Source organism: Mastacembelus armatus, chromosome 17 (genome assembly GCF_900324485.2).
Source record: "Mastacembelus armatus chromosome 17, fMasArm1.2, whole genome shotgun sequence".
In the NCBI taxonomy this organism is placed as follows: Eukaryota; Metazoa; Chordata; class Actinopteri; order Synbranchiformes; family Mastacembelidae; genus Mastacembelus; species Mastacembelus armatus.
Window position 1 is genome coordinate 22,916,511 of NC_046649.1, and position 26,415 is coordinate 22,942,925.

The 26,415-nt window shown below is 42.8% G+C and overlaps 1 protein-coding gene and 3 non-coding genes across 4 annotated transcripts; 2 read left to right on the top strand and 2 right to left on the bottom strand.

The window, feature by feature from the left end:
* Positions 1-340: 340 nt before the first annotated feature.
* LOC113134536 (double-stranded RNA-specific editase B2-like) lies at positions 341-26,221 on the bottom strand. Its single transcript, XM_026313970.1, has 11 exons — positions 26,024-26,221; positions 11,871-11,957; positions 10,418-11,358; positions 6,905-7,022; positions 6,230-6,398; positions 5,714-5,868; positions 5,614-5,628; positions 4,339-4,492; positions 3,584-3,765; positions 2,855-3,045; positions 341-1,472 (listed from the first exon to the last, which is right to left on the bottom strand). Exons 1-11 carry the CDS (start codon positions 26,124-26,126, stop codon positions 1,317-1,319), a joined length of 2,271 nt encoding a protein of 756 aa, XP_026169755.1. The 5' UTR covers positions 26,127-26,221; the 3' UTR covers positions 341-1,316.
* trnas-uga (transfer RNA serine (anticodon UGA)) lies at positions 14,196-14,277 on the bottom strand. Its single transcript has one exon. It is a non-coding gene; the product is annotated as a tRNA-Ser (tRNA).
* On the top strand, positions 18,340-18,421 carry trnas-uga (transfer RNA serine (anticodon UGA)). Its single transcript has one exon. It is a non-coding gene; the product is annotated as a tRNA-Ser (tRNA).
* trnas-uga (transfer RNA serine (anticodon UGA)) lies at positions 19,473-19,554 on the top strand. Its single transcript has one exon. It is a non-coding gene; the product is annotated as a tRNA-Ser (tRNA).
* Positions 26,222-26,415: the final 194 nt, after the last annotated feature.

Sequence of the window (26,415 nt, forward strand, 5' to 3'; positions counted from 1 at the left end):
TTTGGCTTCAGTGACAATAATTTACGAGATAAAAAAAAAAAAACACCAAAACTAACACAAATAATTTATTTGCAGTGATAAAAATACTCATGAGCATTATAGACTCAGTACATTCTGCATACCTAAGAAAAACAAGTTGACTTGAGAAGAACTAGTCATCTGCATTTCCCATAGAAAGAAAACACACACAGCCTTTGGGTATTTATGATATTGACTCAAACCTGTAAAGAAATAAAAAGACAATAAATGTGTTTCTTTCTTCAGTCAAATCTGGACTCCACGTGTAATACACACAGTCTGCCTCTAGGTGGAGGTGTGTGCACACGCTCACAAAGCATGAGGGTGAAAGGTTGATGGAAATGGAAACACTGCACAGGTGAGACATAAACACACACAGCAACACACAAAAGTCTTGACTCTCAGCTCAGTGAACAAAACCTGAAGCTGGTCCTGTGAATAATGCAGCTGTTCCTCCGCAGTCTTCAGGTGTGTGGACAGAAATATACTAACACAGTAAACTTTGTAAACGACTGGACTTTAGGGCTTTAGGTCGGGTTTTTGGTGGGTGCAGGTTGTTGAGGACATGAAAGTGTGTGTAAAGTCTTCCTAAGTGACAGGACAAAACCAGCCTTCTGAGGACGTTCTGGTCAGCTGAGGGTTTAAGAGTTCAGGGTTTGGCATCATGTCAGTGATGGGACACATGAAATAAAATATGAAGTCGCACTGAATTATCTTTGTGTTAGTAATGCAAGAAATGAAAGAAATGAGGAGCATCTTCCAGTGTCTGTTCATGCCACGTGTCCAAAATAGAAGATTGGGGAGCACATGTATCATCCAAGACTGTTACTGAAACTGCCAAGATGATTTTTATTTTGGCTGTTTTATTGTTTGTATGGGTTTGGCAGCCACTGAAGAGTCTGCCCCCCCTCCTTCAATTAGCTGAAGTGATTGCATTTTGGATTTTATTTGTTTGTTTGAAGCCATTTTGCTGATTGTTCTTTTCCAGGATGGGAGAAACTGTAACTTTTAAAGTCAGTGCTCAACCTGCTCGTCCACTGCAGCTCTAAGTTAAATATTGGCCTTTTTACATAAGGACATAGAAAACATCTTTAGTTAGTTAGTTAGTTACTCCTGTGAACTAGCCAGCTACAGCTACTGAGACGTCTAGTCCGGCTTTAGATTAGATTAATGCTTTTTGCTCAGTGTAGCAAGAGAATTATTTCACACAGAAGATAAATGGAGGTGAAATTCCCAACCGTCTCCTCTAGTTCACTTCACACTCTTCCACACGCTCACAAGGTAAAACACACAGTGTTTCACAGCTCTGGAGGCTTTCTGAGCCACGTGCCCAGACCTCCACCCTGCAGAGCGCTGCCGAACTGCTGCATGGCCCTCTGGTAGCGTCCTGCAGCCATCTTGGAACTGCAATAGGTCCCAGTTGTAGCTTCTGCCCCTGATGCCTGACCATTCAGCTGAGGAAGAGCAGCAGGGACACAGTGAAATAACCAAAACACACACCTGCTCCACTTTTACTGTGATAATGATAACACACACACACACACATACATGACTGGTGACATGCAGTGAGTGTCACACTGAGGAGTCAGGTTGAGCTCTCAGCTAAAAATAACACCTGTCAATCATCTGCTGCACCGTTCAGAGCGACACCTGTCCCATGGAAATGGATATTTCACACAGCTGACATTTTGACTTGTCAATGCAGGAGGCGTAACTAATGCCATTAACGACGGCTCCGCTTCCTTCAGGAAGCAGGAACCTGGAACTGACCCGTTGAAATCACCGATAATCTTATTGGTCACACCTGTGTCTGACATGTCGGCGCGTCAGTAATGAGAAAGGCCTATGAAACCTCCCCAGGCTGAGTGAAGGAAAAACTTTAAAGCCTTGACTTTATTTCAGTTTGCAGACTGATGCATGTGCAGAGTTTTGACGCTGGAAGGATTTAAGACGTGCACATATGAATCTCTGGCTCTTCAGCTGCTAAATGCTCCACTATGGTAGAGGACGTTGGCTTTTATTTTGAAATCTACTGCTTCCTGCGCCTGAAAGTGCCACTATGAGAACACACTGATAAACCAGGTCTGTAAACATGATGGGAGTCCACAGCTAATTCTCTGTTATCGTTACAAACCACCCCTCATTGGATCATTGTGTCTTTTGATTATAAAATATGGATTACAGGCTGCTAACAAACAGCTGTGTGTTAACATGTTTGCTTGGTTTGACATGTTTTAGTCAATTAGGTCCCCGTTTGCTCAGATTTGGCTGCAGGAGCATCACATCCATGTTTTTCATATTCTTGTGTGCACTTCACCTTTTAAATCCCAGTTTTGTGTCTGAGCCATCGGTGCTGCAACAGCAGCTCTGCCTCTTCCCTGTGATCCTGAGAGCAGCGTCACTTCCAATCGTTCCAGTTGTTTCTGTAAATAATTACGACTCTGTCTGCTGGCATCAGTTTTAAACCGGGGCCATTTGGTCTGGCACAACACTCTCAGCATACATATTTCACTTTCACCGAGGACATTAAAAGCTGCTTTTAAAACATTAGAAGGTTTCTTACATAAACACCAGGTCACAGACGAGACAATAAAATGATAAGAAACTAGTAAAAACAAAGTTCTGCAGTCTTTAAGTGAAGGTTTTTATCTGCACTATAAACCTTTAGAAGAATATTTAATGACCGGATTTAGTTTGTAAACTATGTTGACTAACTGATCAAACCACAGAGCAGCTAAACCTTTGAAAACACCCGAGATAAAGAGTTTAGAGGCCAAAGTGATAACATCCTTTCATGCAAAGTGAACAGGAAGGTGTAAAGGCTCACCTGACTCACCTGACCCACCTGATGCTGCAGCCTCTGCCAGCGGGCGAACAGGGCACGTCTGCAGAGCCGTGACGCCGTTCCTGAGTCCTTCCTCCGTCCTGTGGAGGTGCTGATCTCCTCCAGGCCTGCGTCACCCCAGCTCCAGTTCCCGCTGACGTTGGGGGCCTTTCCTGCCGGCCGAACCTCTTCGCTGCTCAGACCTGTGCAGGCAGAGAGGAGCCCACGGGCGAGACTTTTAGACTCTTAAAATCCTGTGGCAAGGTTTGGTTAAAACCATTGGTTTGGTGAAATCTGTAATAGTTTTGCTGACCCTGAAAAACACATTTAAATCAGCCTCAGAGACACTTGGTGTTTAGTGCAGATTAGCAAATGTTAACACAAAACATTAAACACATGCTAAGCATCATCACAAGCTTCTGGCCATGGGCTGCTCTAGTTTACCTCAGAAATATGTGTCAAAGCCCTGAAATACCCAAACCCTGTGGCCTTAGGTTTGTTTTCACCGATGCAGCTGCAGGTGCTGTTTAACTGTATAATGTATAAGAGATGGTTAAGAGATTCTGTCATCGCGGCTCATTGACACTGTCTAGTCCTTTGGTTTCTCTCAGATGAACCAGAGACTCAGGGTCTCCTGTTCCAGACCAGACTCTGAGTGTGTAGACTGTCCTGAACTGGATCAGAAAGGACTAATGCAGTGTCAGTGTAAATCAGGCGGTTTAGGACTCCACCAGGACGTACAGCTGAGCAGCAGCTGCCGTCGCCGGTAAGGGAAGGGCAGGTGCTTTATGGGTGCGAGGCGTCGTGCCATGGCTCTGCCCAGGTGACCAGTGTGGCTCAGCGTCCCCACCGTCAGGCTGTGCAGGTAAACCGGCTCCACCAGGTGGGACAGGAGTGCCCCCTGGAGGCCCACAACGTTCCACCTGTTGAAACAAACTGTTAATAAAACCGAGCAGAGTTATGGCAGCAGTCTGAGGTTCCTCAGCTGTGAAGATTTTCACTCAGGGACAGGTAAAGTTTCAGTCAGCTGACTGGATGAGAGATTTGGTTTCCTAGATCCTTCAGAAGAAAAGTAAGGTGAGCAGAGACCAGGCGATAGCACTGAAGCAGCATCTCCTGCTGCTTTATTCACATTTACAAGCTATAATCCAGAGTGTGTTCTCTGTTTGACTCAGCTGCCCTTTTCATGGTTTTTATTCACAATCACATTATTTTTATCAATTAATCCAATAAGTTCAGTGAAGGAAAACAATCCTATGGTTCTGCTTTGCCTTTCAAACCACTTTATTTAAACCTGTTAAATAAAACTCTAGTTAGTATGAAACAAAAAAGCTCAAATTATGAAAATAAGGTTAAATTTGGAGTAAACTCTTTATGAAATATTCGATGATTAAAACGATGATAATTGATTTTTAAACATTTGACACTTACTTTCCTTTAATTCAATTAAATATCTTGAACTGACTATAAGAACATGGTTTTCCAGCCAAACTCACTTTGCCATTTTGTCAGTGCAGGACATGGTGACGAAAGGTTTACCCGGCGACACGCCTTCCCATTTCTGATTGGTCCTCCGTGCTGTGACAGGCAGAGTCCCCTCACCTCCGTTGACCTTTGCCCTGAGGTGACAGCGAAACCTCCTGCTGGGATCTGACAGAAGAGAAAACAGATTAGGCACCAAACCACAGACTAGCCTCTTTCTTTCCGGGTCAGCCCGGGTCAGCCTGGGTCAGCCCGGGTCAGCCCGGGTCAGCCTGGTTAGCTGCTGCTTCACTGCTGACAGTTAAAATGGAAATTGATGAAGAGGCTGATTGAAAAAGACCAATTCATTTTACTGGATTTCACTGTTAACAAGGTCAATTAGTAAAATGTGCAACTTGTTAGTGAACTAACTAAGATTCATCTACTCAGGTACTGTAGTTAAAGTTATTTTTATACTTCTATGTTGTACTACTTCATCCTTGGACTTTACTACATGTCAGAGCCTTATATACTTCAAATTAGAAGTACATAAGGTAGTTAACGTCAGCTACCCAGCGGTATATAAAGTACTTCAAATTAGAAGTACATAAGGTAGTCAACGTCAGCTACCCAGCGGTATATAAAGTACTTCAAATTAGAAGTACATAAGGTAGTCAACGTCAGCTACCCAGCGGTATATAAAGTACTTCAAATTAGAAGTACATAAGGTAGTCAACGTCAGCTACCCAGCGGTATATAAAGTACTTCAAATCAGAAGTATATAAGGTAGTTAACGTCAGCTACCCAGCGGTATATAAAGTACTTCAAATCAGAAGTACATAAGGTAGTCAACGTCAGCTACCCGGCGGTATATAAAGTACTTCAAATCAGAAGTACATAAGGTAGTCAACGTCAGCTACCCGGCGGTATATAAAGTACTTCAAATCAGAAGTACATAAGGTAGTCAACGTCAGCTACCCAGCGGTATATAAAGTACTTCAAATTAGAAGTATATAAGGTAGTCAACGTCAGCTACCCAGCGGTATATAAAGTACTTCAAATTAGAAGTACATAAGGTAGTCAACGTCAGCTACCCAGCGGTATATAAAGTACTTCAAATTAGAAGTACATAAGGTAGTCAACGTCAGCTACCCAGCGGTATATAAAGTACTTCAAATTAGAAGTATATAAGGTAGTCAACGTCAGCTACCCAGCGGTATATAAAGTACTTCAAATTAGAAGTACATAACGTAGTTAAATAGTTGGCCATTCTGCACAATGAGTACTATTACTTTGAATACTTCAAGTACTTTTGGATGATGGTACTTTTGGCCTTTTACTTTATTATTAATACTTGTAACTGATCTCCTTGTTTCTGTTTGAGCGCCTTCCTCTAAATGTCTGTCTCACATGCAGCCGTGGTCTCGTAGGGGCAGTTGAGTCGAGCGTCTCCACACGGCGACGAGCTGACGTACATGTGGAAGAGGACGCCGTCCTGCAGCCGGAAGCCACCGCCGCCTTTATTTGGTACGAAAATCGATTGTTCGCCAGCATCTGCTGACTTACTACAGAGAGGAGAGGAACAGCAACACAAACCAAATTATAATAAGAACTGAGGATTAGTTATGTTGTTATAGTTTTATATCTCAAGAACATAATAAAATAAGAGTATTCAATATTCTCAAAGCCATAAAATGTCCCAGTGAGAACTGGACTGTCATTAGTTTTGTACCACATTCATGAACCAGAACCAACTACCAGCCTCATGGTTTAAAAACAGCAGGTAAACTGTGTTTTTATGGCAAATCCAGCAGAAAACTAGACAAAAACATGTTAAAAAACAGGATTAGCAGGAAAACAAAATGATTTTCGGTGCATAGTCCACCTTCCAGCTGAACAACAGAAGAAGAAACTTCCTGTTTGTACCAGAGCAGCAGCTCCAGCTGAGCATACAGGAACCGAACTAGCGCCCGTCTGCAGACCACTTCAGCGTGGCAGTCACTGAGCGTTAATCCACGGTCGCTCACGTTGTCCACATCCAGACACTTGGTTCCCGTGGCCAGAGACACAACCCGGGCGGATCTGAGATCCAGGCCTGGAGGGGGAGGAGAAGATGAACAGGACTGATTAACGAAGACAGTCCACCGGATCCAATTCAAACAAAAGACTTCATTTGACTCAGAACCTCAACAGGCTGAGGTCTGGAGAGTCACCCTAAAAACCAGGCTGCTGTGCCTCATCAAAGACTCACAGGACAGTAAAGTGGATCTGCAGGATGTCAGAGGGAACTCAGTGATGCATTTTCATGTAACAGGGACTCAGAAGCTTCAGCACCGTTTTGAGTCCAGGACATTGTCGTCTCTGCTGTTAAAGCTGAAACCTCCATGTGGATCAGTGTCTGTGTCCACCTGCTGGGTCTCAGTTTTAGCTCCGGGTTTGGTCTCCCCCTCTTTTTTGGATGTATGTCACCAAGTGTTATTGATACCAAACCTTTCCAGTGACTTACCTGTTAATATTTGGATCTGAGTGATTCCTGTCAGTGGCCTCGTCTTTAACTTTGACACCTGTCACAGTTTTGACCTCCATGTCTCCACCACTCACCTCTGGTCATGATGATCCCAGCCAGGACCTTGTGCCGGGCGTGCGAGGTAGAGAAACAGCTGTCGGTCAGCTCGGTGTACTTCTCTCTCACCAGGTGGAAGACTGAGTCTGCAAAGAGCTGCAGAAGAAGAAATGGTAGAGACATTGAACAAACGTCATTTTTTATGGCTGTGTTTTTGCAGATTTTATGGGATGTTAGTGATTCTGACTGTGGGTTTTTACAGTCGTACGGTCTTCGTGCTTCAGCTCAGTGTTTCTTCAGGTTAGATTAGAGAAACAGATGATTATCTCCTAGTTAAAATCTTTTCTGTTCACTAAAACTAAATAATGTTAAAGTTCGTACAGTTTTTTTTGCAGCATTAAACCTATATTTACACCCGAGGCTTCTCCTGTCTCGTATTTCTCAGACAGCAGCCGCTGAAAACACAGAAAACTTTCAAACCCAGCGATGCAGCAGCTGTGACATCCACCTGGCCCACGTGGACGGGCTCGCCAAAAATCTCCTGACAGTCTGTCAGCGATGGCCGAGAGTTTTCTCCCTCTAAACTCCCCCTGTCTGCGGAGGAAGAGGTGTCACACTCCTCCCTGTCACAACGAGCCCAATTATATTTTTAGAGGACTGTCAGTCTTTGGCAGACATCGGCTTTTGGTTTGGGGTCGATGAGAAGCCAGGAGGAGCAGCCAAACAAACAGCTGTGTGGAGGCTTGGTAGGAGGAGGGTCGTGGTGGTTTTGACGAGATAATCAGAGTCGATGTTCTCGTCATTAGCCGGACTGCTGAACGTCTGGAAGCTGCGGCTCAGGTTGGAGGAGGCAGATGAAATGTGTGAGTCTGAATTGAGCCCAGGGGAAGCTGCAAATATTTCATATTTGATAAATTTAGAAAAGTAAACCAGACTAAAGTTATCGGAGCCTCGTACGTTATTATCCCCGTCAGAATAAAGAGATCATTCAAATGATTTGGACGTCATGTCTAATGCAGCTTTAATGACTGAGGGAATAACGTTGGACATAATTCTGCAGGTTTGTTTAGATTAATGGGCAGAGTCTGGTACTGACACAGCCCCAGTAATGGGCCCGACACAGTCACTGGACCTAACTGAAAACTGGTCCTAAATGTACGTCCAGCTTTAAAAGTGTGCAATCACTCAGACAGGAGGAAGACGTGCATTTGTTCATTTTAAAATGAAGATAGAAATGTGACCCTATCAATCTTCTCAGCCCTTGACTAAAACCTGCATGAACATGTTTCTCACGTCTCATCGGTTTAGTTTCCAGCGAACAGGCCCAGTTAGTCCAGTCCACACTGCCTGCAGCTGGTTTGGGTTCTTTTTGTACTGTTTGGTCTGTTCCCACCTATGGAAAGTACAAGGTGTGAGGTTAAAGGTGCAGGTGTATGCAGGTGATCTAACACAACCTGAAATGATCAGTTTACCACACACGTCAGAACAAGCACACTGAGCCACTGCACCGGAGACTAATCTGAACACACAGACATATTTTTAGATTTCCAAAATGTAAACAGGGCCAGCAGAACTACACCTGTTCATACAAGTGAGGACTATTAATGTTTGTTTCATTTAATCATCATAATGATATTTATCCTCGCTGGATGGAAAACAAGCCCCAGGTTTTTTGTCAAATCTGGCAACGCAGCAGCAGACAGACAATTAGAGATGGGCTGGTGAACATGGCGGAGCGTTTATCAGCTAAAGGTACAGACACGTTTCTCAGGGGTTGGTGATCATTTCATACAGCAGCAACATGAACGCGCCTTTACAAAGATCCTGTCTGAAAAAGTCTTATTCATTATTATTTATCCCTGTAGCTTCAGCATTAAGCTTTTTGTTTGCTAACAAGCAGGATTTCAGAAATATTGAAATCCTCCTCATCCACCTTAGATTGAAATCCTCCTCATCCACCTTAGAAACCAACCGAAATCTTCATCTTATACACGTTTCACATTTTAACTATTGGCTGTGGAGTATCACAACCTGGATTCTCCCAATAAGCCTCTTCCAGGCCTAGAAATTGTCCAATTTTAAGCTTTTAACTTCTGTGTGCAGCCGCAGAATTTAAAGCCTTAGTGCTCAGTGTCATCTGGAAATGACCTCGGTGTCTGTAGCTGTGTTCCTGCAGTGCTGCAGCTTTTTCATTCTCGTTCTCTAAGAGCATGCCGTTTAGTGAAAATCTCTGCTCAACGTTTTCTGGGTGACAGTGGCACAAGGTCGTGTGTAATGAGTGTGTTAAACAATTATCTGTCAGATTATTATGCTCTTCACACCGCCTTCTCGTTCCACCTCAATCTCCTTGGTGCGCTGCCGCTCCTCCTTCATCCCTAATGTGCTGTAATAATGTTCATTAATGCGTCACGCCGCCTGACAGACAGTTCATATTGAAGGGAGCGATGATGCTAAATGATCAGTTGGGGAGGCTGTGAAAGATTTGTCGTCTAGACAAAGAGGAGGAGGGAAGATTTGGCAAATTGTTCACTTACTAAGTTTTATCCTGCAGCAGTGAAAACGTCTTTTTGTTCAAATTCACAGCATCAAATTCCTTTTTTCCTTCCAACATGTTGGCTCTCGTATCCACCTGCACGTGGATTCTCTCACTAAACATGTGAAATAGGCGTCAGCATCGACATGTGAGTCCAATGACGACGTGGTTTGTGCATTAGCCCTGTTCAGCTCTGGGGCCCCTTTGTTGGGGGACAAATCTTCTTGTGTTCATAAAGCACAATTCTCAGAGACTCAGAGACATAATGAAGTTGTTTAGATGCTCCAGACGAGCGTACAGGACGCCATCCAGCTCTCAGGCCTCAGGACATGATGGCCATGCTGATGTGCGGCACACTCCATTTGGTAGCATACGGTGCACCTCAGACCCATTTATCCAGACTATTTAGAAGCCTGGTGAAAGCTAAAGAGATAAGGGGCGATCTGGGCGTCAGTGCTTAAAGCTGGGGTGTGATTTGTGGTGTTTCCAAGTTTGTCTATAACACGTGAAGGACACTTACTGAAAGGTGAGGCTTTTCATTTTCTTAATTATCTTTTGTGGCATTAGAGCAGCTCTTATTAACCCCTTAACGCCCTAAGGACTTTTTTGGAAGTTGGAAATAAACCAAACTCAAATTCCATCAATTGCAGCTCCACAACTACAAGGCCAAAGGAACAGCCCTGGGGAGAGACTCTAACTGTTGTAAAAGTCTCCCTGTCTCCATCACGAGGCCAGTGAGATCTGAAAAACCCCTTCTGCTTAATTACACAGTGAGAAACAGCCTTTACACTAATGACTGGACCTGTTCTCAAAGTTCAGCCCTACTTGAGTTGAGTAGCACTGAGTTGCAGTAAAAATGGTTCAGTGTGTAATATTTAGAACAATCTATCAGCACAAATGGAAACAGCTGTCATTAGTGTGTAACCACCAGAAAGTACCAGTTCAATCCCAGTTCAATTGCAGTCTACAGCTCCAGATACTGCACTGGTGTAGTAGGAAAACAATCAGACCTACTCACCTGAGGCAGCTGCTTTTGGCTCCTGCTGCCCTGAAGGCCCAGGACCTTCCTCTCTGGTCCCAGACTGATGTTGAAAAGAGACTGTAGGGCGGCTGCTGCGGCCTTCGCCTTCGCCAGTCTCTTACTGTGACCACAGCCTTCGAACACCCTGCCCTCCACCCTGACCACCATAACAAAAGTCCTCGTCGGCCTCCCGTGAACTCTCTCTGTCAGGCACATGTACCTGAGTCCTGGTCGCAGCTTGTTGAGCAGTGCCACCGGGCTGAGGTGCTCTAAAAGGGAGGTGCTAAGGGCTCGTCTTTTTGGATTTGTTGAGGAGACCAAGTCCAGTGTGAGCTGAACAAGTCGTCTGTGGTTGTAAATGGTGTAGAAAACCTCCTTTTTTGCAGTGTTGCGGTGCAGGAGGTCACAGTTTTCATGCTCAAACTCTTTGAGGAATGCATCAGGGATGTCCAGTTTATCTGCGGTGAAATCTGGAGGAGCGCTGCTGAAGTTCCCCAAAACAGCATGAGCCTGGGAGGCGTTGGGGAACTGGATGAATGACCGGAGAGCCAGCTCTGCAGCGCTCATCTTAGCCTGCTTCTTGGTGGGCCCTCGGCCCTCGAAGCGCAGCCCGTTGACCTCCACTCCTACGGAGAACACCGGCGCGTGCAGCGGACCAGTCTTTGACATGATCTCATAGCGCAGGCCCGGTCGTAACTCGTTCAGCTGCACCAGTGCATTTTTCTGAGAGACAGCCCACGCTGCTCTTTTGCAGGACAGGTGGTTTTGGTAGAGCAGCTGGTCTCTTCCATCCACCAGTGGCTGCTTCCTCTTCACGGCTCTCGGTCTGTGTCTGGGGAAAGTCGTGCAAAAGGTTGATGGATGATACTTTCGTAGCAGGTCACAGTCCACGCGGAGTTTATCCTCCTGATTCTCTTTCACCTCCAAGCTGCTTGTACCTGTTGAGACATCAAAATTATGACAGGAAACCTGAAAACAACAAGGAGAAGGTCTTTGTTTTTTGTGTTTAATGGGGTTTAATATGTTTGTAGGTCAAACATTTTCACCTGCCCTGAAGTGAGGGTCTTTAGGTGGGTAGAACTACAGCTTCTTCTTAGCGTCTGATATAACACCCCTGAACCAGGTATTCGTCAGTGGGTAAGGCAGGGATAATTGGAGGACAAGCAGGGCAGTCCAACCCTTCATTAAAGTGTTAGCATTCTCTGTGGTTGTTTGGAGAAATCAGGTTTCGACTGCTGTTTCTCGTTTACATGACCAGTGAGAAATCAGCTCAGGAGAGAGCTGACAGGAGCCTGTTTACCCAAGTGATTTAAGATGCACCGACTAAGAAAGTGCCACATAAAAAGTCAGGGCATCAGTGAGATATAACAGTAATCCTCACCGTGCAACATTTCATGACGAGTACATGGAAAACTTCACTTCTTACTACTGCAACGAGGAAAATATTTACTTGAATTATCTGCATCCTCGGCTGACGATGCTCCAGCGTCCCAGTGTCTTATGGGAGTGATGAGGGTTGATAATGTGTTGCCTGGTTCTGAAAAACAGCGTCATAAATATATGAGACCCTGAGCATTTTCTCCACAGCAAAGAAAACAGAAAGCTGCAGTATTTTACTGCTTATATTAATAAAACAACTCATCTCTGGCACTTTTGTGTTTGTGAAATAAACCCATGATTCTGAATATTTATGCTGCGTACTTAGATACTCACTCCCAGCCATAAAGATTGACTGAGGTAAACACATTTATGGCCGACCATAGCATGTGAGGTCAGCAGAGCTCCCACTAAATGATCGGGGTGAAAGCAAACAGAAAGGCAGCCGGAGCCAGACGGGGTAATTGAAAGGTGTCGCTGATAAGGACTGAGGTTTTCAGACAGGAGCCATCGAGGGGATTAAACTGAATGAGAAGCTTTGTCTTATTAACCTGGTCACACAGTTTTTGAATTGAGCACAATCGTAGATCTGAGCAGATCTGATGGGTGGTTCAGAGGTTTCACAGAAACCAGCGTTCCTGGAGTGACTGGTCAGAAAAGATCCCACCTTTTAAGACCTGAACAATGACGGCATTCAATCAGACATAACCACGTTTCTCCAAATTCTGTGGTTTTAGGTTTTTATCCACGTCCTCTCGCATTATTTGTGGAAAGACTAATCTGAAGCTGAGTGAGTGAGCGTCGCTGCTTTTTCCCCTCATGGTTGAGTTAATACGGAGCCTCCTCAGCTCATAAACTGTATTAACAAGTAAGATTGTTCTGATTGTAGAACTCATTTTCTAGCTACACCTCAGAGTGTCAGAGTATCTTATTGGGAAAACAGCTGCAGTTCTACTAAACAGATCAATGTTAAAAATCACCCACTACAAATGTCTTACTAAGTCTTCCATATCTGCTGCTGCTGCTCTTATTTGTCTTCAGGACTCGCCCTGAGGACTCTGCTGTAACTGATCACCTGCTGGGCCCCGTTGGCCCCTGAACCACAGACCCCGTTTTGTTGCTGTGGCCTCGTTTTGGTTCAGCAGAGCATGTAGGGCAGAAACACACCAAGACATAAAGACAGAGAAATATGTTGGTAATTATATATCCGCTGTTTATGAAATATTAAATCCTGCTCGCTGAAAGTTAAATATTATGGATCAACATTAAAGTTTAAAGACACTTTATTATTCATGTAAGTCATTTTTAAACCCATAGACACCTTCTGTAGCGCTATGGGTTAAAATGTTTTTATTTTCTTATATTCAGGCAAATTTAAAACTCCAATATCCTCCAGATTACAAGCAAAGTAAGTAAAGCAATATTCCGCATAAATAATATGAAATTAGTTGTGCTACAGTGAGAAAACCTGATATCGTACTGAACCTCACTTTAAATGTAAATGACTTGTTTTACCTCTGAAAGAATCACTACAGGAAGAAAAATGCAGGTTTTCTGAACCTCAGATTTCCTGGTGGGTAATTTTACTGCCCGTTTGTCCCGTTTCCTGGCGGTGACTGGTGAGTGTGGAGGGCACTGCAATGCAAACTAAAAGTCATTAGAATAATGAAGAGTGTGGACTAAACTATTCTGCATTAACCTTGCACCTTGCGGTTATATTAGCCGTGTGATGCCATTAAGTGGAGAGTTGATATGAGCGAGAGCTGCGAGATGGGATGTGAATGTAATGATGTGAGTCTGGAGCTTCTGAAGGCAGCGGCAGGTGGAAGTTGGAGGTGTTTTAATGACCTGCATCATCACAGTTAATGGGGCCATTTATTTTAGGACGAAAAAGATAATAACTGTGTTTGTCTTTGCATTACATCGGCTAAGCCTTCGCGCCGTCCCACACTTTCTGTCATTTTCACTCTTTCATTCATCTCTCACTCGATTTCCCCTAGTTGTAGGCACATAAACGCGCTCTCTCTCACTCAAGTAGCGCTTCATTAACTCACAGCCATTTGAGAATTGCAGTATTAGGCTTTGGACTTGATTTAAGTAGGGGTTAACCAGGTTGCAGCATGACAAATTGTTTGCTTAATCTACCTGTAATCTCTATCACTGCTAAATTTGCACAGTAAGTTTGTGCAGCAATTTAGAGATGGACTTCCAGCTGCTGTGGGAACATATGATCGTGGTCTAAAGTACAAGTGCAGCAAATTTGCTGAATTATGGAGTTTTAAAACCCTCATGTGGAGAATTTTTGTTGTTGCTGCACGAACACCCGCAGGTGAATCCCATCGGTGCATTTATTAACAAACACTGAGTGTCTCGTTTACCCAAACAACAAGTTATCAGCCGCTGTGAGCAGGGTTCGAACCTGCGCAGGGAGACCCTATTGGATTTCAAGTCCAACGCCTTAACCACTCGGCCATCACAGCTGTGGCTTGTAGCCGTTAAAGCCACATCAGAATCGCACCACATCGACCACTTAACCACACCTGTAGGTGGTCTAGCTCCCATTATGACCGGATCGCAGCAGATGAGATGTGATTTTTAAAAAAAAGAAGAAATCTGACCACCATAGTAAAGACAAAGCCCACAGGTCTCTGCAAAGGATGGTAGACATCCCAGGAAGCACCTTAACCACTCAGCCTTCACAGCTAGAGTTGATGCATTATTGTTTTTCTATGAATACTTAGGCATTTAATGTTTAAAACCAACATAGTGAAGCATAAATGACTCTAGCATCGTTGTTTCTTGCAGTAACAGTTTTCAGTGTTCATTTAGAAGGAGCTGCACAGACTAGAAAACTGTTAAATCGGTAGATTTCTGAGTTAGATTCGAAAGCTCACTGGATTAACCACGTGGTCGTCACAGCTTCCTTTAGTACCGCGCTGAACTCTGCATTTCAGCTTCAACTCATTTCTCATTTTCCTCTTTTATCTCCTCCAGTAAAGGCATCGCTGATAGCAGAAATTGCAAAGAAAGCTGATATTAATGAGCACTTCACAGAACAGTCGCTGAAACTGAAAGACTATAGTCTGCTGAACAAAAGAGAACAGAAGAGCAGAAGAGAAATGAGAACAGGATGTGTGCACCGCTTCATATTCCACAGTGATTGTGTTTATCAAACCTTAGAAGCAAAGTTTCTTCATCCAGCTACTGTTAATGAACCTTATTTAATAGAATAATGAAATTAGGCATGGCGGGGGGGAAGCAAAAAGCACCCGCTCGCTGTCCGGTGTGTGTGGTCTGACAGCTGTGGATAATCTCATTTGCTAAGCGTAATTAATGGCAAGTGAGTTTCATTTACTTGTAATGTGGACTGTCTTTCCTCAAGGGCAGAAGAGAATACGTTCTCTGTCAAATGCCTTGGTATTGGTACTGATATTTGTGGTATATGTTTGGTTTATTAGGCCTATGTGATGAAATGTCTAATTATTACATCATTAACCGTCCTGGTCTTTATATGGGCCTGAAGTGTTTTATCTCTCAGAAGCCTCACTAAAAGGTGTTCATGCAAATTATGGATAGCTATTATCCGTAACAACACTTGTCTGTACTGAGGATCTTTACCCAAGAACACCTAAGGGCAGAGACACAGCAAGTCGAGTGAGGAAATAGCAGCGACCAAGGCCGACTGTTGCATCCCTGAACGTCGTGTTTCTCTGAGCCAGAAGTGACACTTGAACACACCACCCAGTCCGTGTGTGGAGATGAGACGCAGCCAGGGTTTGATTGTCTTTCTCTTTTTTCATTTTGTATGCAAACAACCAAAATGCAATGCTATGAATGCCTTCTAGGGAAATGTGGACCATTATGCTCATAGTTAAACGATATTAGATATCACATCTTTACGATGACTGGCTGCTGCCTCAGAGTGTGGCTGTCTGGAATAGCTATAAAAACAAAAGTCTGCATGGAGGTTACGATGTGGCAGTGAAGCTAACAGACACACGGCCCTAATCAGGCTGCGAAGGCCGAGTGGGTAAAGTCTCATAAAGGCCAGGGCCTTGGGGAACCTCACCTGGTTTGGGTCTGCAGATATAAATATGAATCAGAGAGGTCATGACGGCAGTGACCTTTATTGTCTGAATGGTTGTGTGATTCATGCACGTCAGCAGCTGGATGGTGATGATGATGATAGTGAGTAGGGTTGTGGTCTACAAATACCTAAGGCTGCAGGACATATTGTACCAGTCAAATCACAAACATAAACTGAAAAAGCTTAAATTACCTGATTTTATCAAATGCATACAAACCCAACAATCACTGCCCACGTTTAAAACTATTAAACTATTGGACTTAAACTGCATTAAACTGCAACAGGGTCTCCCCAGGCTGGTTCCAAGGAAGGACAGATATCCTGAGGCAGGGATAGATTATGAGACTATAGGCCCCTGGGCACAGCCCTCACCCCATAAACACACCACACACACACCCTCATACACAGCAGCAAACACAGATCTGAAGAGCAGTTTCTGTGTGTTTTTAGTCTTTTTGCATCTCATTTGGAGTCTTTTTGTTATGTGTTCTGTGTTTGGCCTTGTTTTTATGGGCGTTTCATACAGATACGCTGGTTGAGCCGTATATGTGACCGAAGCAGTTTGTGTAATAGGCTCTCACCTTCCTGCTTTTAGAGCTTTAGCTACAGGTCATGTGTGGATACATAAAACCTTTACTGGCAGCACATTAACTATTCTACCTGAAGCTGCTTTGTTTTGTGTTTTCAGGTTTGAGCGTAAATGGGTCAAAAGTTGCAACAGTCCTAGTTGTCCAAGTTGTTGAAACACTGAAGGTGGAATAACTGCGCAGTAGATACAGAGAATTAAATCTTTCATAATCTCCCGCTTCACCGCTTAAGATTGATCTAATGTCATTTCTTACTGGGTTTGCAAATGATCCTTCTCAAAACCCTGTTGATGTTAATTTTGGAGACAATCTATAGGACGTCAGGAAAAGTCTATGTGCAGGAGCTGAGCCAACACAAATGGCTCCTTACAGGAAAACCCAATAAAGCGTAAAGTTAAATCAATCAGCCGTTTTTGAGCTGACAAAGGATATGAAAAAATGTGGTCTAGATTTTCCTAACGCAACAAAAAAAGTAAAACCTTTGCTCTGATTCTTTTTATCTTTCATCTCTGAGAAAATATGTTCTGATAATGCCGATGCTTTGATCAGCTCTCAGCACGTGTGTGGGTGGAAGGAGAGAGCGAACTGCTGGCAGCACATTGAGTCAGTTGATGAACACATAAACATTTGCACATAATACATACTGTTCACACTATTTCACACACACACACACACACACACACACACAAACTGCACACCCACACACGCTGATTACCACATTAAAGTGAATGGAAATAACGATGCTGCTTGCTCACAAATCACAACATATCACAGTTCCAGCTGATGATTAAAGCTGCTCTACCTCATTTCTTCTCAGCCTCTGGAGGGTTTAATGAGTCCAAACTAACTCCCACCATAAGCCCCTCCTTCCTGCTCTTTGCCCCGCCCATCCCGTCCTGTTTCCTGAAGCTACGACGTGAACTACAGATGCCTGGTTGGGACAAAGTGCCCAGTCCAAAGCTAGCGTTAGCTGACTAAGGAGTAAATGTGTCAGTCCAGTAGACGCTCTGGTTCCTGCTAATGTGACCCAAAGCACCAACGTTACCCAAAGCTCCACTTCCTCCCAAGTCCACATCAGATCCATTCAATCCAAACGTCCAATCAGGACCATGCTAGGTGGCTAATGGTACCAAAACCAACAGGTTAGCTTTAGATGCCAACACATCCAGAAGGAAGAAGGCCCCATGAGGATCCAATGTGAGTCCGTTGGCTGCTTTGAAGTCTCTCCATGTGAAAAAGCCAAAGCCATGTTAACCCTGGTTGTTGGTCTTTCTTTGTCCCACTCTCTCTGTGCTAAAGAACGCCGCCTCTTGGCTCTGGCAGCCACTGGTTCCCACTTTGAGCTGCAGAGACTCCTCCATGGCTGCTGTTGGAAACCGCTACTGGCTGTTGGAAAAACACTTTTGTCTAACATGTTGAAACTTGTTGTTCCATGTTTGTGAAATTGCAAATGAAAATGAGCATTTGGCAGAAACACCAAAACTAGTCCAGCAAAGTGTCTGAAGTCTTACGGCAGCATGATTTTATCTCTGCAGCCAATAAACAAGATTTTAAATCAGTAGTGGAGGAAGTACTCAGATCTCTTAAACATGGCAATATCCTGAGGTAGAAATGCAGTGACCTCAGTACGTGAAAGCCATAGTGAACGTCCCTGTGGAGGCTCCACCCCTTTTTACAGTGACACTTTGGCTGTAAATGAATAGGACTTGTTTCCAAAATCATGTTCCAGCGGTGACAGAGATACATGTCCAGAAGTAATTTTCCTGTGCAGAAATGTTCTGTTAGTAAAAGACATATAAGTGAGGATCAGTTTGTCTGTTGGTGTCCAATCACAGACTCATTACAGTCTGCGGGTGTGTCAGTTTGTAGCTGTGATGGCCGAGTGGTTAAGGCGTTGGACTTGAAATCCAATGGGGTTTCCCCGCGCAGGTTCAAACCCTGCTCACAGCGATGGAGCTTTCTCTTTAATTGATTTAATCGTTTGAGGTTTCAAGATAAATAGAACATGTGCTGCTTAATATCACACTGCAAGAGGGACCTGGGTCCTTGTTCAAAAATGTAATAAGAAAGAATTACTACTGTTCTGCAGTACAAGTCTTTTACTGTGTAGTACTAATACCACTACTGTGTTTTATTAATGGTTCTCCACATTAAATTAACTTTTAGCAGAATTGTCCAATGTCAGTTCAGTGTATTTTCATTTGACCAGTGCAGGCTTGATTTTATCTATGCACAAAATGACTTTTAGCTCCCCAGGTCTTTTAGTCATGTGACTGTAGCTCCATTACAGTAGGAATACTCTTTTATAAATAATTTAGAAGTGAGTAATTCCTGGCAGCAGTTGTTCCAGCGTTGTCCAACCAGTGACCCAGTACTGTCAGTGGGTGTTTGTTTTTTTACTGCGTCGTTGGACTTGAAATCTAAAGGGGTTTTGCTTTGCAGGTTCCAATCATGCTCACAGTGATGTGGCTGTACTTTGCAAAAGACTGTAGTATATGATGGTGTACTTCATAAATACACCTGTCAGGGCTGCACAGTGGTGGAAGACGTGTTCTGCATATGTAAAAACATCACAGTGATGCCTCTTTACTGGTGCAGTGTCTTAGCATCAAATATAGCAACAGTACAGGATTACTGCAGTACCGTAGGCCTGCATGTTGGGAAAAAATCCTTCATGCTCGACTTCGAACAGTCGTCACAAAAACGCTCACATATATTTCAACATACCTGCATCCCCATGTGACTGACAGACGCTCACTGAGATATAATTGTGGATGAATGACAACCTGAGCCCTGAGCAGACAATCAAGGCAGCGGCTCGACTGAAATCAGCTTCTAACGAGAGCGACAGTGATTTATAGTCGGTGCTTGAGGGAAGAAGAATGTGATTGTGGTGGATCAGAAAATATTTATTGATGTTGATGAGATCTGGCAACATTTCTCCTGTTGTCGTCCAATCAGAGATTGATTAGCGTTGGAGGAAGGTGGGGTGTTTGTAGCAGCTGTGATGGCCGAGTGGTTAAGGCGTTGGACTTGAAATCCAATGGGGTTTCCCCGCGCAGGTTCAAACCCTGCTCACAGCGATAACCTCTGGACTTTTAACAGCTACAACTTCATGTTTGCTCAGTCCTCACCTTCAGTGTGTCCATGGTTCTCCCTTCCAATATGACACAAGGAAATGTCTTACTGATTTATAGTGTGTTGTGTTGCAGTGTTTGTATCATAGTGTTTTTGCTTTGCATTAGTCAAACTCTCTCTTAGTCAGTTTTTAGTAGCTGATGTGGCATCTCAGGCTTGCAGGAATCCAGATTAGTTAATTAACTGGTTTATCCGTGACAACAACTCGGCTGCAGGAAATAAAAGGTTCATGTAACCAGCTTGAGCTTAACAAGAGTCTAGACGACAGTAAAGTCAGAGTCAGGATCTGTTACTTCAGAGGTTTTTCAGCTGGGGAGATGCATTAAAAATGTACAGCAGCACTAAAAGGATAGAGGAATACACTCTGAAAGTACAGTAATTATTAATATACCATATATATTAGCTTTACTCTTTCTATTTAAAACAAAGAAATGCTTTGGTATGGAAATACTTATTTTTAACTTACTTAAACAACCATCCATCCATCATCTATACCCCTTTAGTCCTAACCAGGGTCCCAGGGATCTGCTGGAGCCTATCCCAGCTCTCTTTGGGTGAAAGGCAGGGGTCCACCCTGGACAGGTCACCAGTCCATCACAGGACTGTTCACATTAACATGAACAGACCTGCTGCCTTCATATACATACATGCATTATTAGGCACTGCTTCCCTGTACCAACATGGTGGTCGCATTGATGTGTAGCTGCAGTGATCAGCAGTGACTCATTTATGTATATATACTGTATCTCTAAGTATATATACTATATATATATATATATATATATATTTAGATGCATTTATGTTCTCATTTATAATTGCTACAGTTAAGTTTTATTTCACTGCAGATCCACATCCAGTATCATTTTCTTTCCCACACGGTGAGAACAGGCTGCAAAGCCTTTCTCAGTAGTTCTATATTTAGTTCAGTGCAGCAGCTCATCAAATCACACTCAAGCAACAAAGCCAGCCAAAGCTAAACGTCTGCTTTCAAATCAACAGGCTGATGATCATTATTTGGAAATGAGTGATGAAATTATTGCCTGAAACATACGGTAATGTGCAATGAAATAGCAACGAGAGATAATAACAATGACAGAGATAATTTATGGCAGGCTATTGGCTTGCAGACAATAATGCCTCGTTTCAAGTCTCAGCGCGCTCGCCTGCTGCTTCGCTGTCATTTTATCAGGTTGAAAGATTAGTGTTCATTTGTCTCTTAATTGTGAACCGTGAAGCATTGTTGTTCTTTAAATGCTGATTATACATCAGAGTTCTGGGTAAAACTGCATCTTATAGTAAAGAGTCAAACCCACAGGCCACTCACAGGTAAAGAAGAATTCAGATCATTCATTCATGTTCAAGGAGAAATACACAACTAAGAGTCTGCAGCCAGAAACGTAGGGACAGCTGTGCTGAGCTAAATGCTAACATCAGCATCTCACTGTGACAGCGCTAATGTTCATTAGGGCCTAATTTACCATATTCATAATATTAGCTTAGCAGCTTTAAACTGATTACTTGATTTAGTAGTTTGCTAATTAGCACTAAACACAGAGTAACAACAATATGATACAGGACACCAGCTGCATCACAACCACCTGAGGTTGTTGTCAGATAATATCCTTAGTTTCATGTCATAAATATGGACTGGTAGGAAAATTCCTTTGTTTGAATAAGTATGTTTTATTTGAATTAGTCCAGTTTAGGATCAATCCACCCAGTGAATCAGTGTAAGAGAGGAGGAAAAAGCCCCTCGGCAGGTTATGAACGTGTGTGTTTGAGCATGCAAATGTGGGAGTGTGTAGTAGTTTAGCAGATCTCTCGCTGTGACAGCGCAGACCAAAACAAAGGTAATGAGAGAGCCATTAAATATAATTTACTGCAATTTTCCTCAAAACATCTCAGACGGATTCAGACATTTAAAAATATCTAAAAAGATAATGATGCCGTCTGATGATTCTGTAGTTTTAGAAGAAGCAGCTGCTTAAGTTGAGAAAAGTCAGAACAAAGTGACAATAATAAAAAGCTCAACACAGGCACATGTACGGCTTGTCAGACGGGATGAGCTTAGAACATTATATAGGAGAACTAAGGAAAAATGTGGTTCTGGTTCTGCAGCTTCATCCAGTGACTGACACAACTAGAAATTCTTTGACACAATAATGTAAAAGCTGTCAGGGGTCAGGGGTCAGGGGCCCCTGCATGGGCAGCCTCTGTATGAAGTGCTGGTTAATATGTCTTGTGATTATAAAAGTGCTGTGAAACAAGTTAAACTGGATCCAAAAGAACCACACAGAGAAGAACAGTAGGACTTAGACAAAATGACTTGTTTCTCTTGGTTTTATAAAGGAGAGGTTGGGGCTTTAGACACGTTTGTACCAGGGGCCAGAGTTTGATTTTCTGTCCATGTCGGTCAGCTCCTAATATTTGCTACTGTGGCTAATGAAAAATGAGTCATCCATCCATTATCTCTATCTGCTTAGTCCTGTCTAGGGTCACAAAGAAATCATAGGAAAAAAAAGATGCACCTTTTAACTCCAGAACTTGCCTGTGAATTATCAGGTTTTTAGGTTTTCATCAGTATAAAAATAATGCAGTGATATTTGCGTGTATATCTATAGGCACCCTGAAAACAGGAACTACTAATAACTAATTCGGCATATGTTTAATTATGTGAGTTTGCCAAGTTCAAGGTTCATTGAGGTTCAAAATCAGTTCCTTTTTTAACTTTATCACCATTTAATTTCATCTTGTAGCGTCTCACGGTGTCCTCAAATCGTTTGGCTTGATATTTTCAGTTTAGTTTATAATATTAAAGGACAGGCAGCAAGTCACAACAAGAAAAAGTGAAGCCAACATGATGCAGAACATGCAAGAAACTCGACAGATACTTTTCGTAACATATTTAGACTCAGTGGAGATCAAAATGCAGACTCTGGTGGCGTTAGCAGCAGCTCCCTTCACACTGAGCTGCAGAAGAAATGGGACCCCTAACCCTTGCAGAGTTAGTACCACACTTTACCCGCTGAGCCTCCCTGCAATTAAGTTAAATGGGCACACAAACCATATTGCTAATGTTTTCATGAAGTCAGAGCCCCAGAGAAGTGTGGAGATTGCAGAATCCATCAGTGAAATTGCACACTGACATGCCCCACTAAGTTTGACTGCACGATGGAGCTCACTTATCCAAAATGCATCCAATATACAGATATATCCAAACGCATGACACGTCATCAGAAAACCACCGACAGACTCATCACAGACAGCAGCTGTTTGTGCCATGCTGGAGAATCATAATCCTCACTGAAAGCAGGACAATCAAATCATTTCTCCAACTACATTTTACAGCCAACAAATGACAGTTCATTTGACTGAAAAGCCAGCAGAAGGAGATTTTATAGCCAAATGAAGCCCACAACTTCATCCTGTCATCTGTACACAGAAAAAAAATCCTTATTAATGAAGTGATTTCATTATGTGCTCATTCGGCTAATTCCTAACATGGAGAGAGAATTGTAGTTTTCTGTAACAGAGGAGCTAAAATTAGATTGCTCCCTGTTTTGGTCTAAAAGATTTAGAAACAGCAGCATTTCAATCTGACATTAGACTGAAACAGTCATTTAAATCTTATTGAACAGTTATATTCAAACTAACCAACTTTCAATTTTCAACCCAATTTAACTTCGTGTGTTTAACAGAACTTAGCGTCGTGCTAGTTGACTTGTTTTGTTGTGTCAAGCTTCAACCTTGGGTCAGGTGCAGGCACCTAAAATCCTTCCATAGATGCAGGTTTGATTATTTTCCAAGAATTTGAGCTCATTCTCTCTTACTGTGCCAATTTTCTGCATCATTGCATTTAATATGTTACAAGTAGATACACAATACCCAGTGAACGGAGGCAAAGAGACTGACTGATGGAAGGAAGTAATGCAAAAATATACCCTCAGTTTAGGAACTTTCTGCAGATCTCAACTGATCAAATCGATGCTCGATAGTTTCCAGAACAGTTTCACCATCTGATATTTTTCACCTTCTTTCCAGGAGCCAGATGTGAAGATTAATGTCAGCATCATGTCAGGATGTGGTTAAAAATGATCATGTTTAGGTTTATTTTAATGCTTTAAGATTATTGTTGATGGAATGTTGAGTAAGAAATATAATCTCAAACTAGTTGAGCTTTCAATATGAGATGAAATGATCATGTTAAATTGGATATTTCCATGTAATCATGAACAGAAAAGACTGTTCCTTTGTGTTTCTTTTCTGCAGTTCCTCCACGTGCAGGTTCTCTCAGCAACACATAACCTCAAATACTGTTGAATTACTTTTGGAACATGAGCGTCTTATAACACAAGTGTGTGTCCTGCTGTGCATGGACAGAGCTGTGCTGTAAACATGTGGGAAAATGATGCTGCCTTCTGTTACTGCAGTGACAGCTGGCACTGAAGTATGGCTCATTGTTGGATACACTGCCAGCATTAGCTAAATGTATTCTGGGCCTAAAATAGTGGGATTTGAGGAGTTCCATCGAGTAATGATTTTCTGGAGGCATTTATTTTTCAGATGCGCTTTTATGCACAAAAAAGGCCAGTGGGTCATTAATGAAAGTGGAATAGGCTTAGCGCACTTTGAATAACCACTGTAGTTAATACAAAAGCCATGATGGAGTAATCTGCAGCATTTACTGGGGATTAACAAGTGGAGAACAATGCCAGTTTAATCTTTAAAGGCTGACCCGTTGCCCAGATGACTGTAATTATGATTACCAGAGCGGAGTGGTGTCAGTTGTGCACATACATGTTGTAGTTCTGCTGCTTCAGTTTACTTTCTGAGTGTCTTCCAGTTCTAGCGATGCTAGCAGTGGCCCGCTGTGGCGTTTGTCGCTTTGGATCCGTACTGAAATATCTCAGTAATTACCGGACCATTAAATCCTAGACAGACATACATGGATCCTACTGATTTAACCTTTTTGATTCAGGCTTACAATGAAACTTGGACCGAACCATGTGTTCCCTTAGGTTGACTTTAAAATATTTGACTATATTTAACCAAAGTCAAACAAAGTCAAATTTCTGGACATTCCCATCAGGCACTGCTGCACTTATCAAATATTAATATGCAAACGTGCAACATTAAGTTGCTGAACACGATAAACATTATAGATGTTAAACATTATAGTTAGAATGAGCATGTCAGCATGCTGATGTTAGCCTGTGGCATTAAACATGAGAGTTTACATGAATAAATTGTTTTAAACATGGATTGGTCCCATTTTGCTGATACCTGATCCACCCTGCTTCTCTAAGTTGGGGCTATATAAATAAACTCGAGTTGACCCGACTCGAGTTTGCAGTGAATAAGATTAGGAGATCTGATCAGGGATTCCACGATTAGCATTTGTACGCCGAGGGACCTGCGAGCTGGTTGAGGAATCGCTCTGTGTTGACCTGCAGTTTTTTGCAGATCGGAGATTTGATTTTGTAACAGACCTGTTCTGGAGGCAGAATCTAGCTCATTGACTGAGTTCAGCCTCAGTGACCAGAGTAAAAGCAATTATTTCACTGGCAGCAAAGAGCTAAGGTAAATGCCAAAGATGAAATTCTGATTAAACCTAATTTTAATGCAACATTTAAAGAGAAACCCCTCTGGGACTCAGTATAACATGACAGTGTGGCTCTGCACCCTGAGACTGGGCTCAAACAAACAGGTCATTTTCATTTCTGCCTCTAAAACAACAGAAAGTCTAATAAAGCTGCTGTAAACATGTTAAACCCCGTGAGACCCTGTACCCTCATATTCAGACTTTACATTTTGGGTTTGGTTTTATACAAAATGCTGAACAAATCTCCAGCTATTAGACGCAGGTTTGTATTTGCAGGGTCATGTTCAGGAATTGAAATAAACAGCTTCATCCTTTGCTACACACCGGTGACTTTATTGTGCAGTAAAATAATGTCCCCATGTGACAATATCACTCTTCCTTTTCAAAGACAAAGCTTCATTTTTAGACTTATCAGCTCCTATTGATCTCAAATAGCTCGGAGAAATAATCCAAATCAAAATTCTCCACATGGGCTGTGATAATTGAGGCTGCACACACACACACACACACACACACACACACACACACACACACACATAGATAATAACTGTAGTTTGATGACATGTATTGAACACACTTTCAAAATCTAATTTAACCCATTGAGCCTAATGTGATGAGCAGCTAATGTAGATAAACGAAACACATAAAATGCCATAAAGTTCAAAAAAAGTGACTGAAAAGCTTTTTTCTGAGTGTTGCAGAGGATTGCAGGACCCTGTTAATACCAATATAATTATCATACCAGTATCACAGTGGCAGTTCCTCCTGCATTCAACCACATGAACTTCAATAATCACAGCTGCTGGACTTACCTTTGCCTTTACTCCTCTTCCTCCTCTTCCTCTTGGACTTTCCTTTCATATCACGCTCTGATCTCTCCATGTTTCGGCTGCAGGTCCCGTGCACCGGCGCCATTCAGGAGGTTTATTCTCTTTGTTCTGTTTTTCCCGTAGTAGTTTATCCTCTGCTGCCTCCTCTCCTCTGTCTGCCTGAAACAAATGCTCAGGGAGGATTCAGAGTGCAGCTCTGCAGCGGGAAGCCCTGTACGGTGACTGACTCCCCCCCCCCCCACCCATCACGCTGCCACCCGGAGGACGAAGGCGGCTGATAACGCTGTGACATCATGAGGAGAGGTAGAACTCTGGTTTGGGATGTGATTCAACGTCACTGATACAAAGTCAGAGAGTTTTGTGGCATCAGCTGG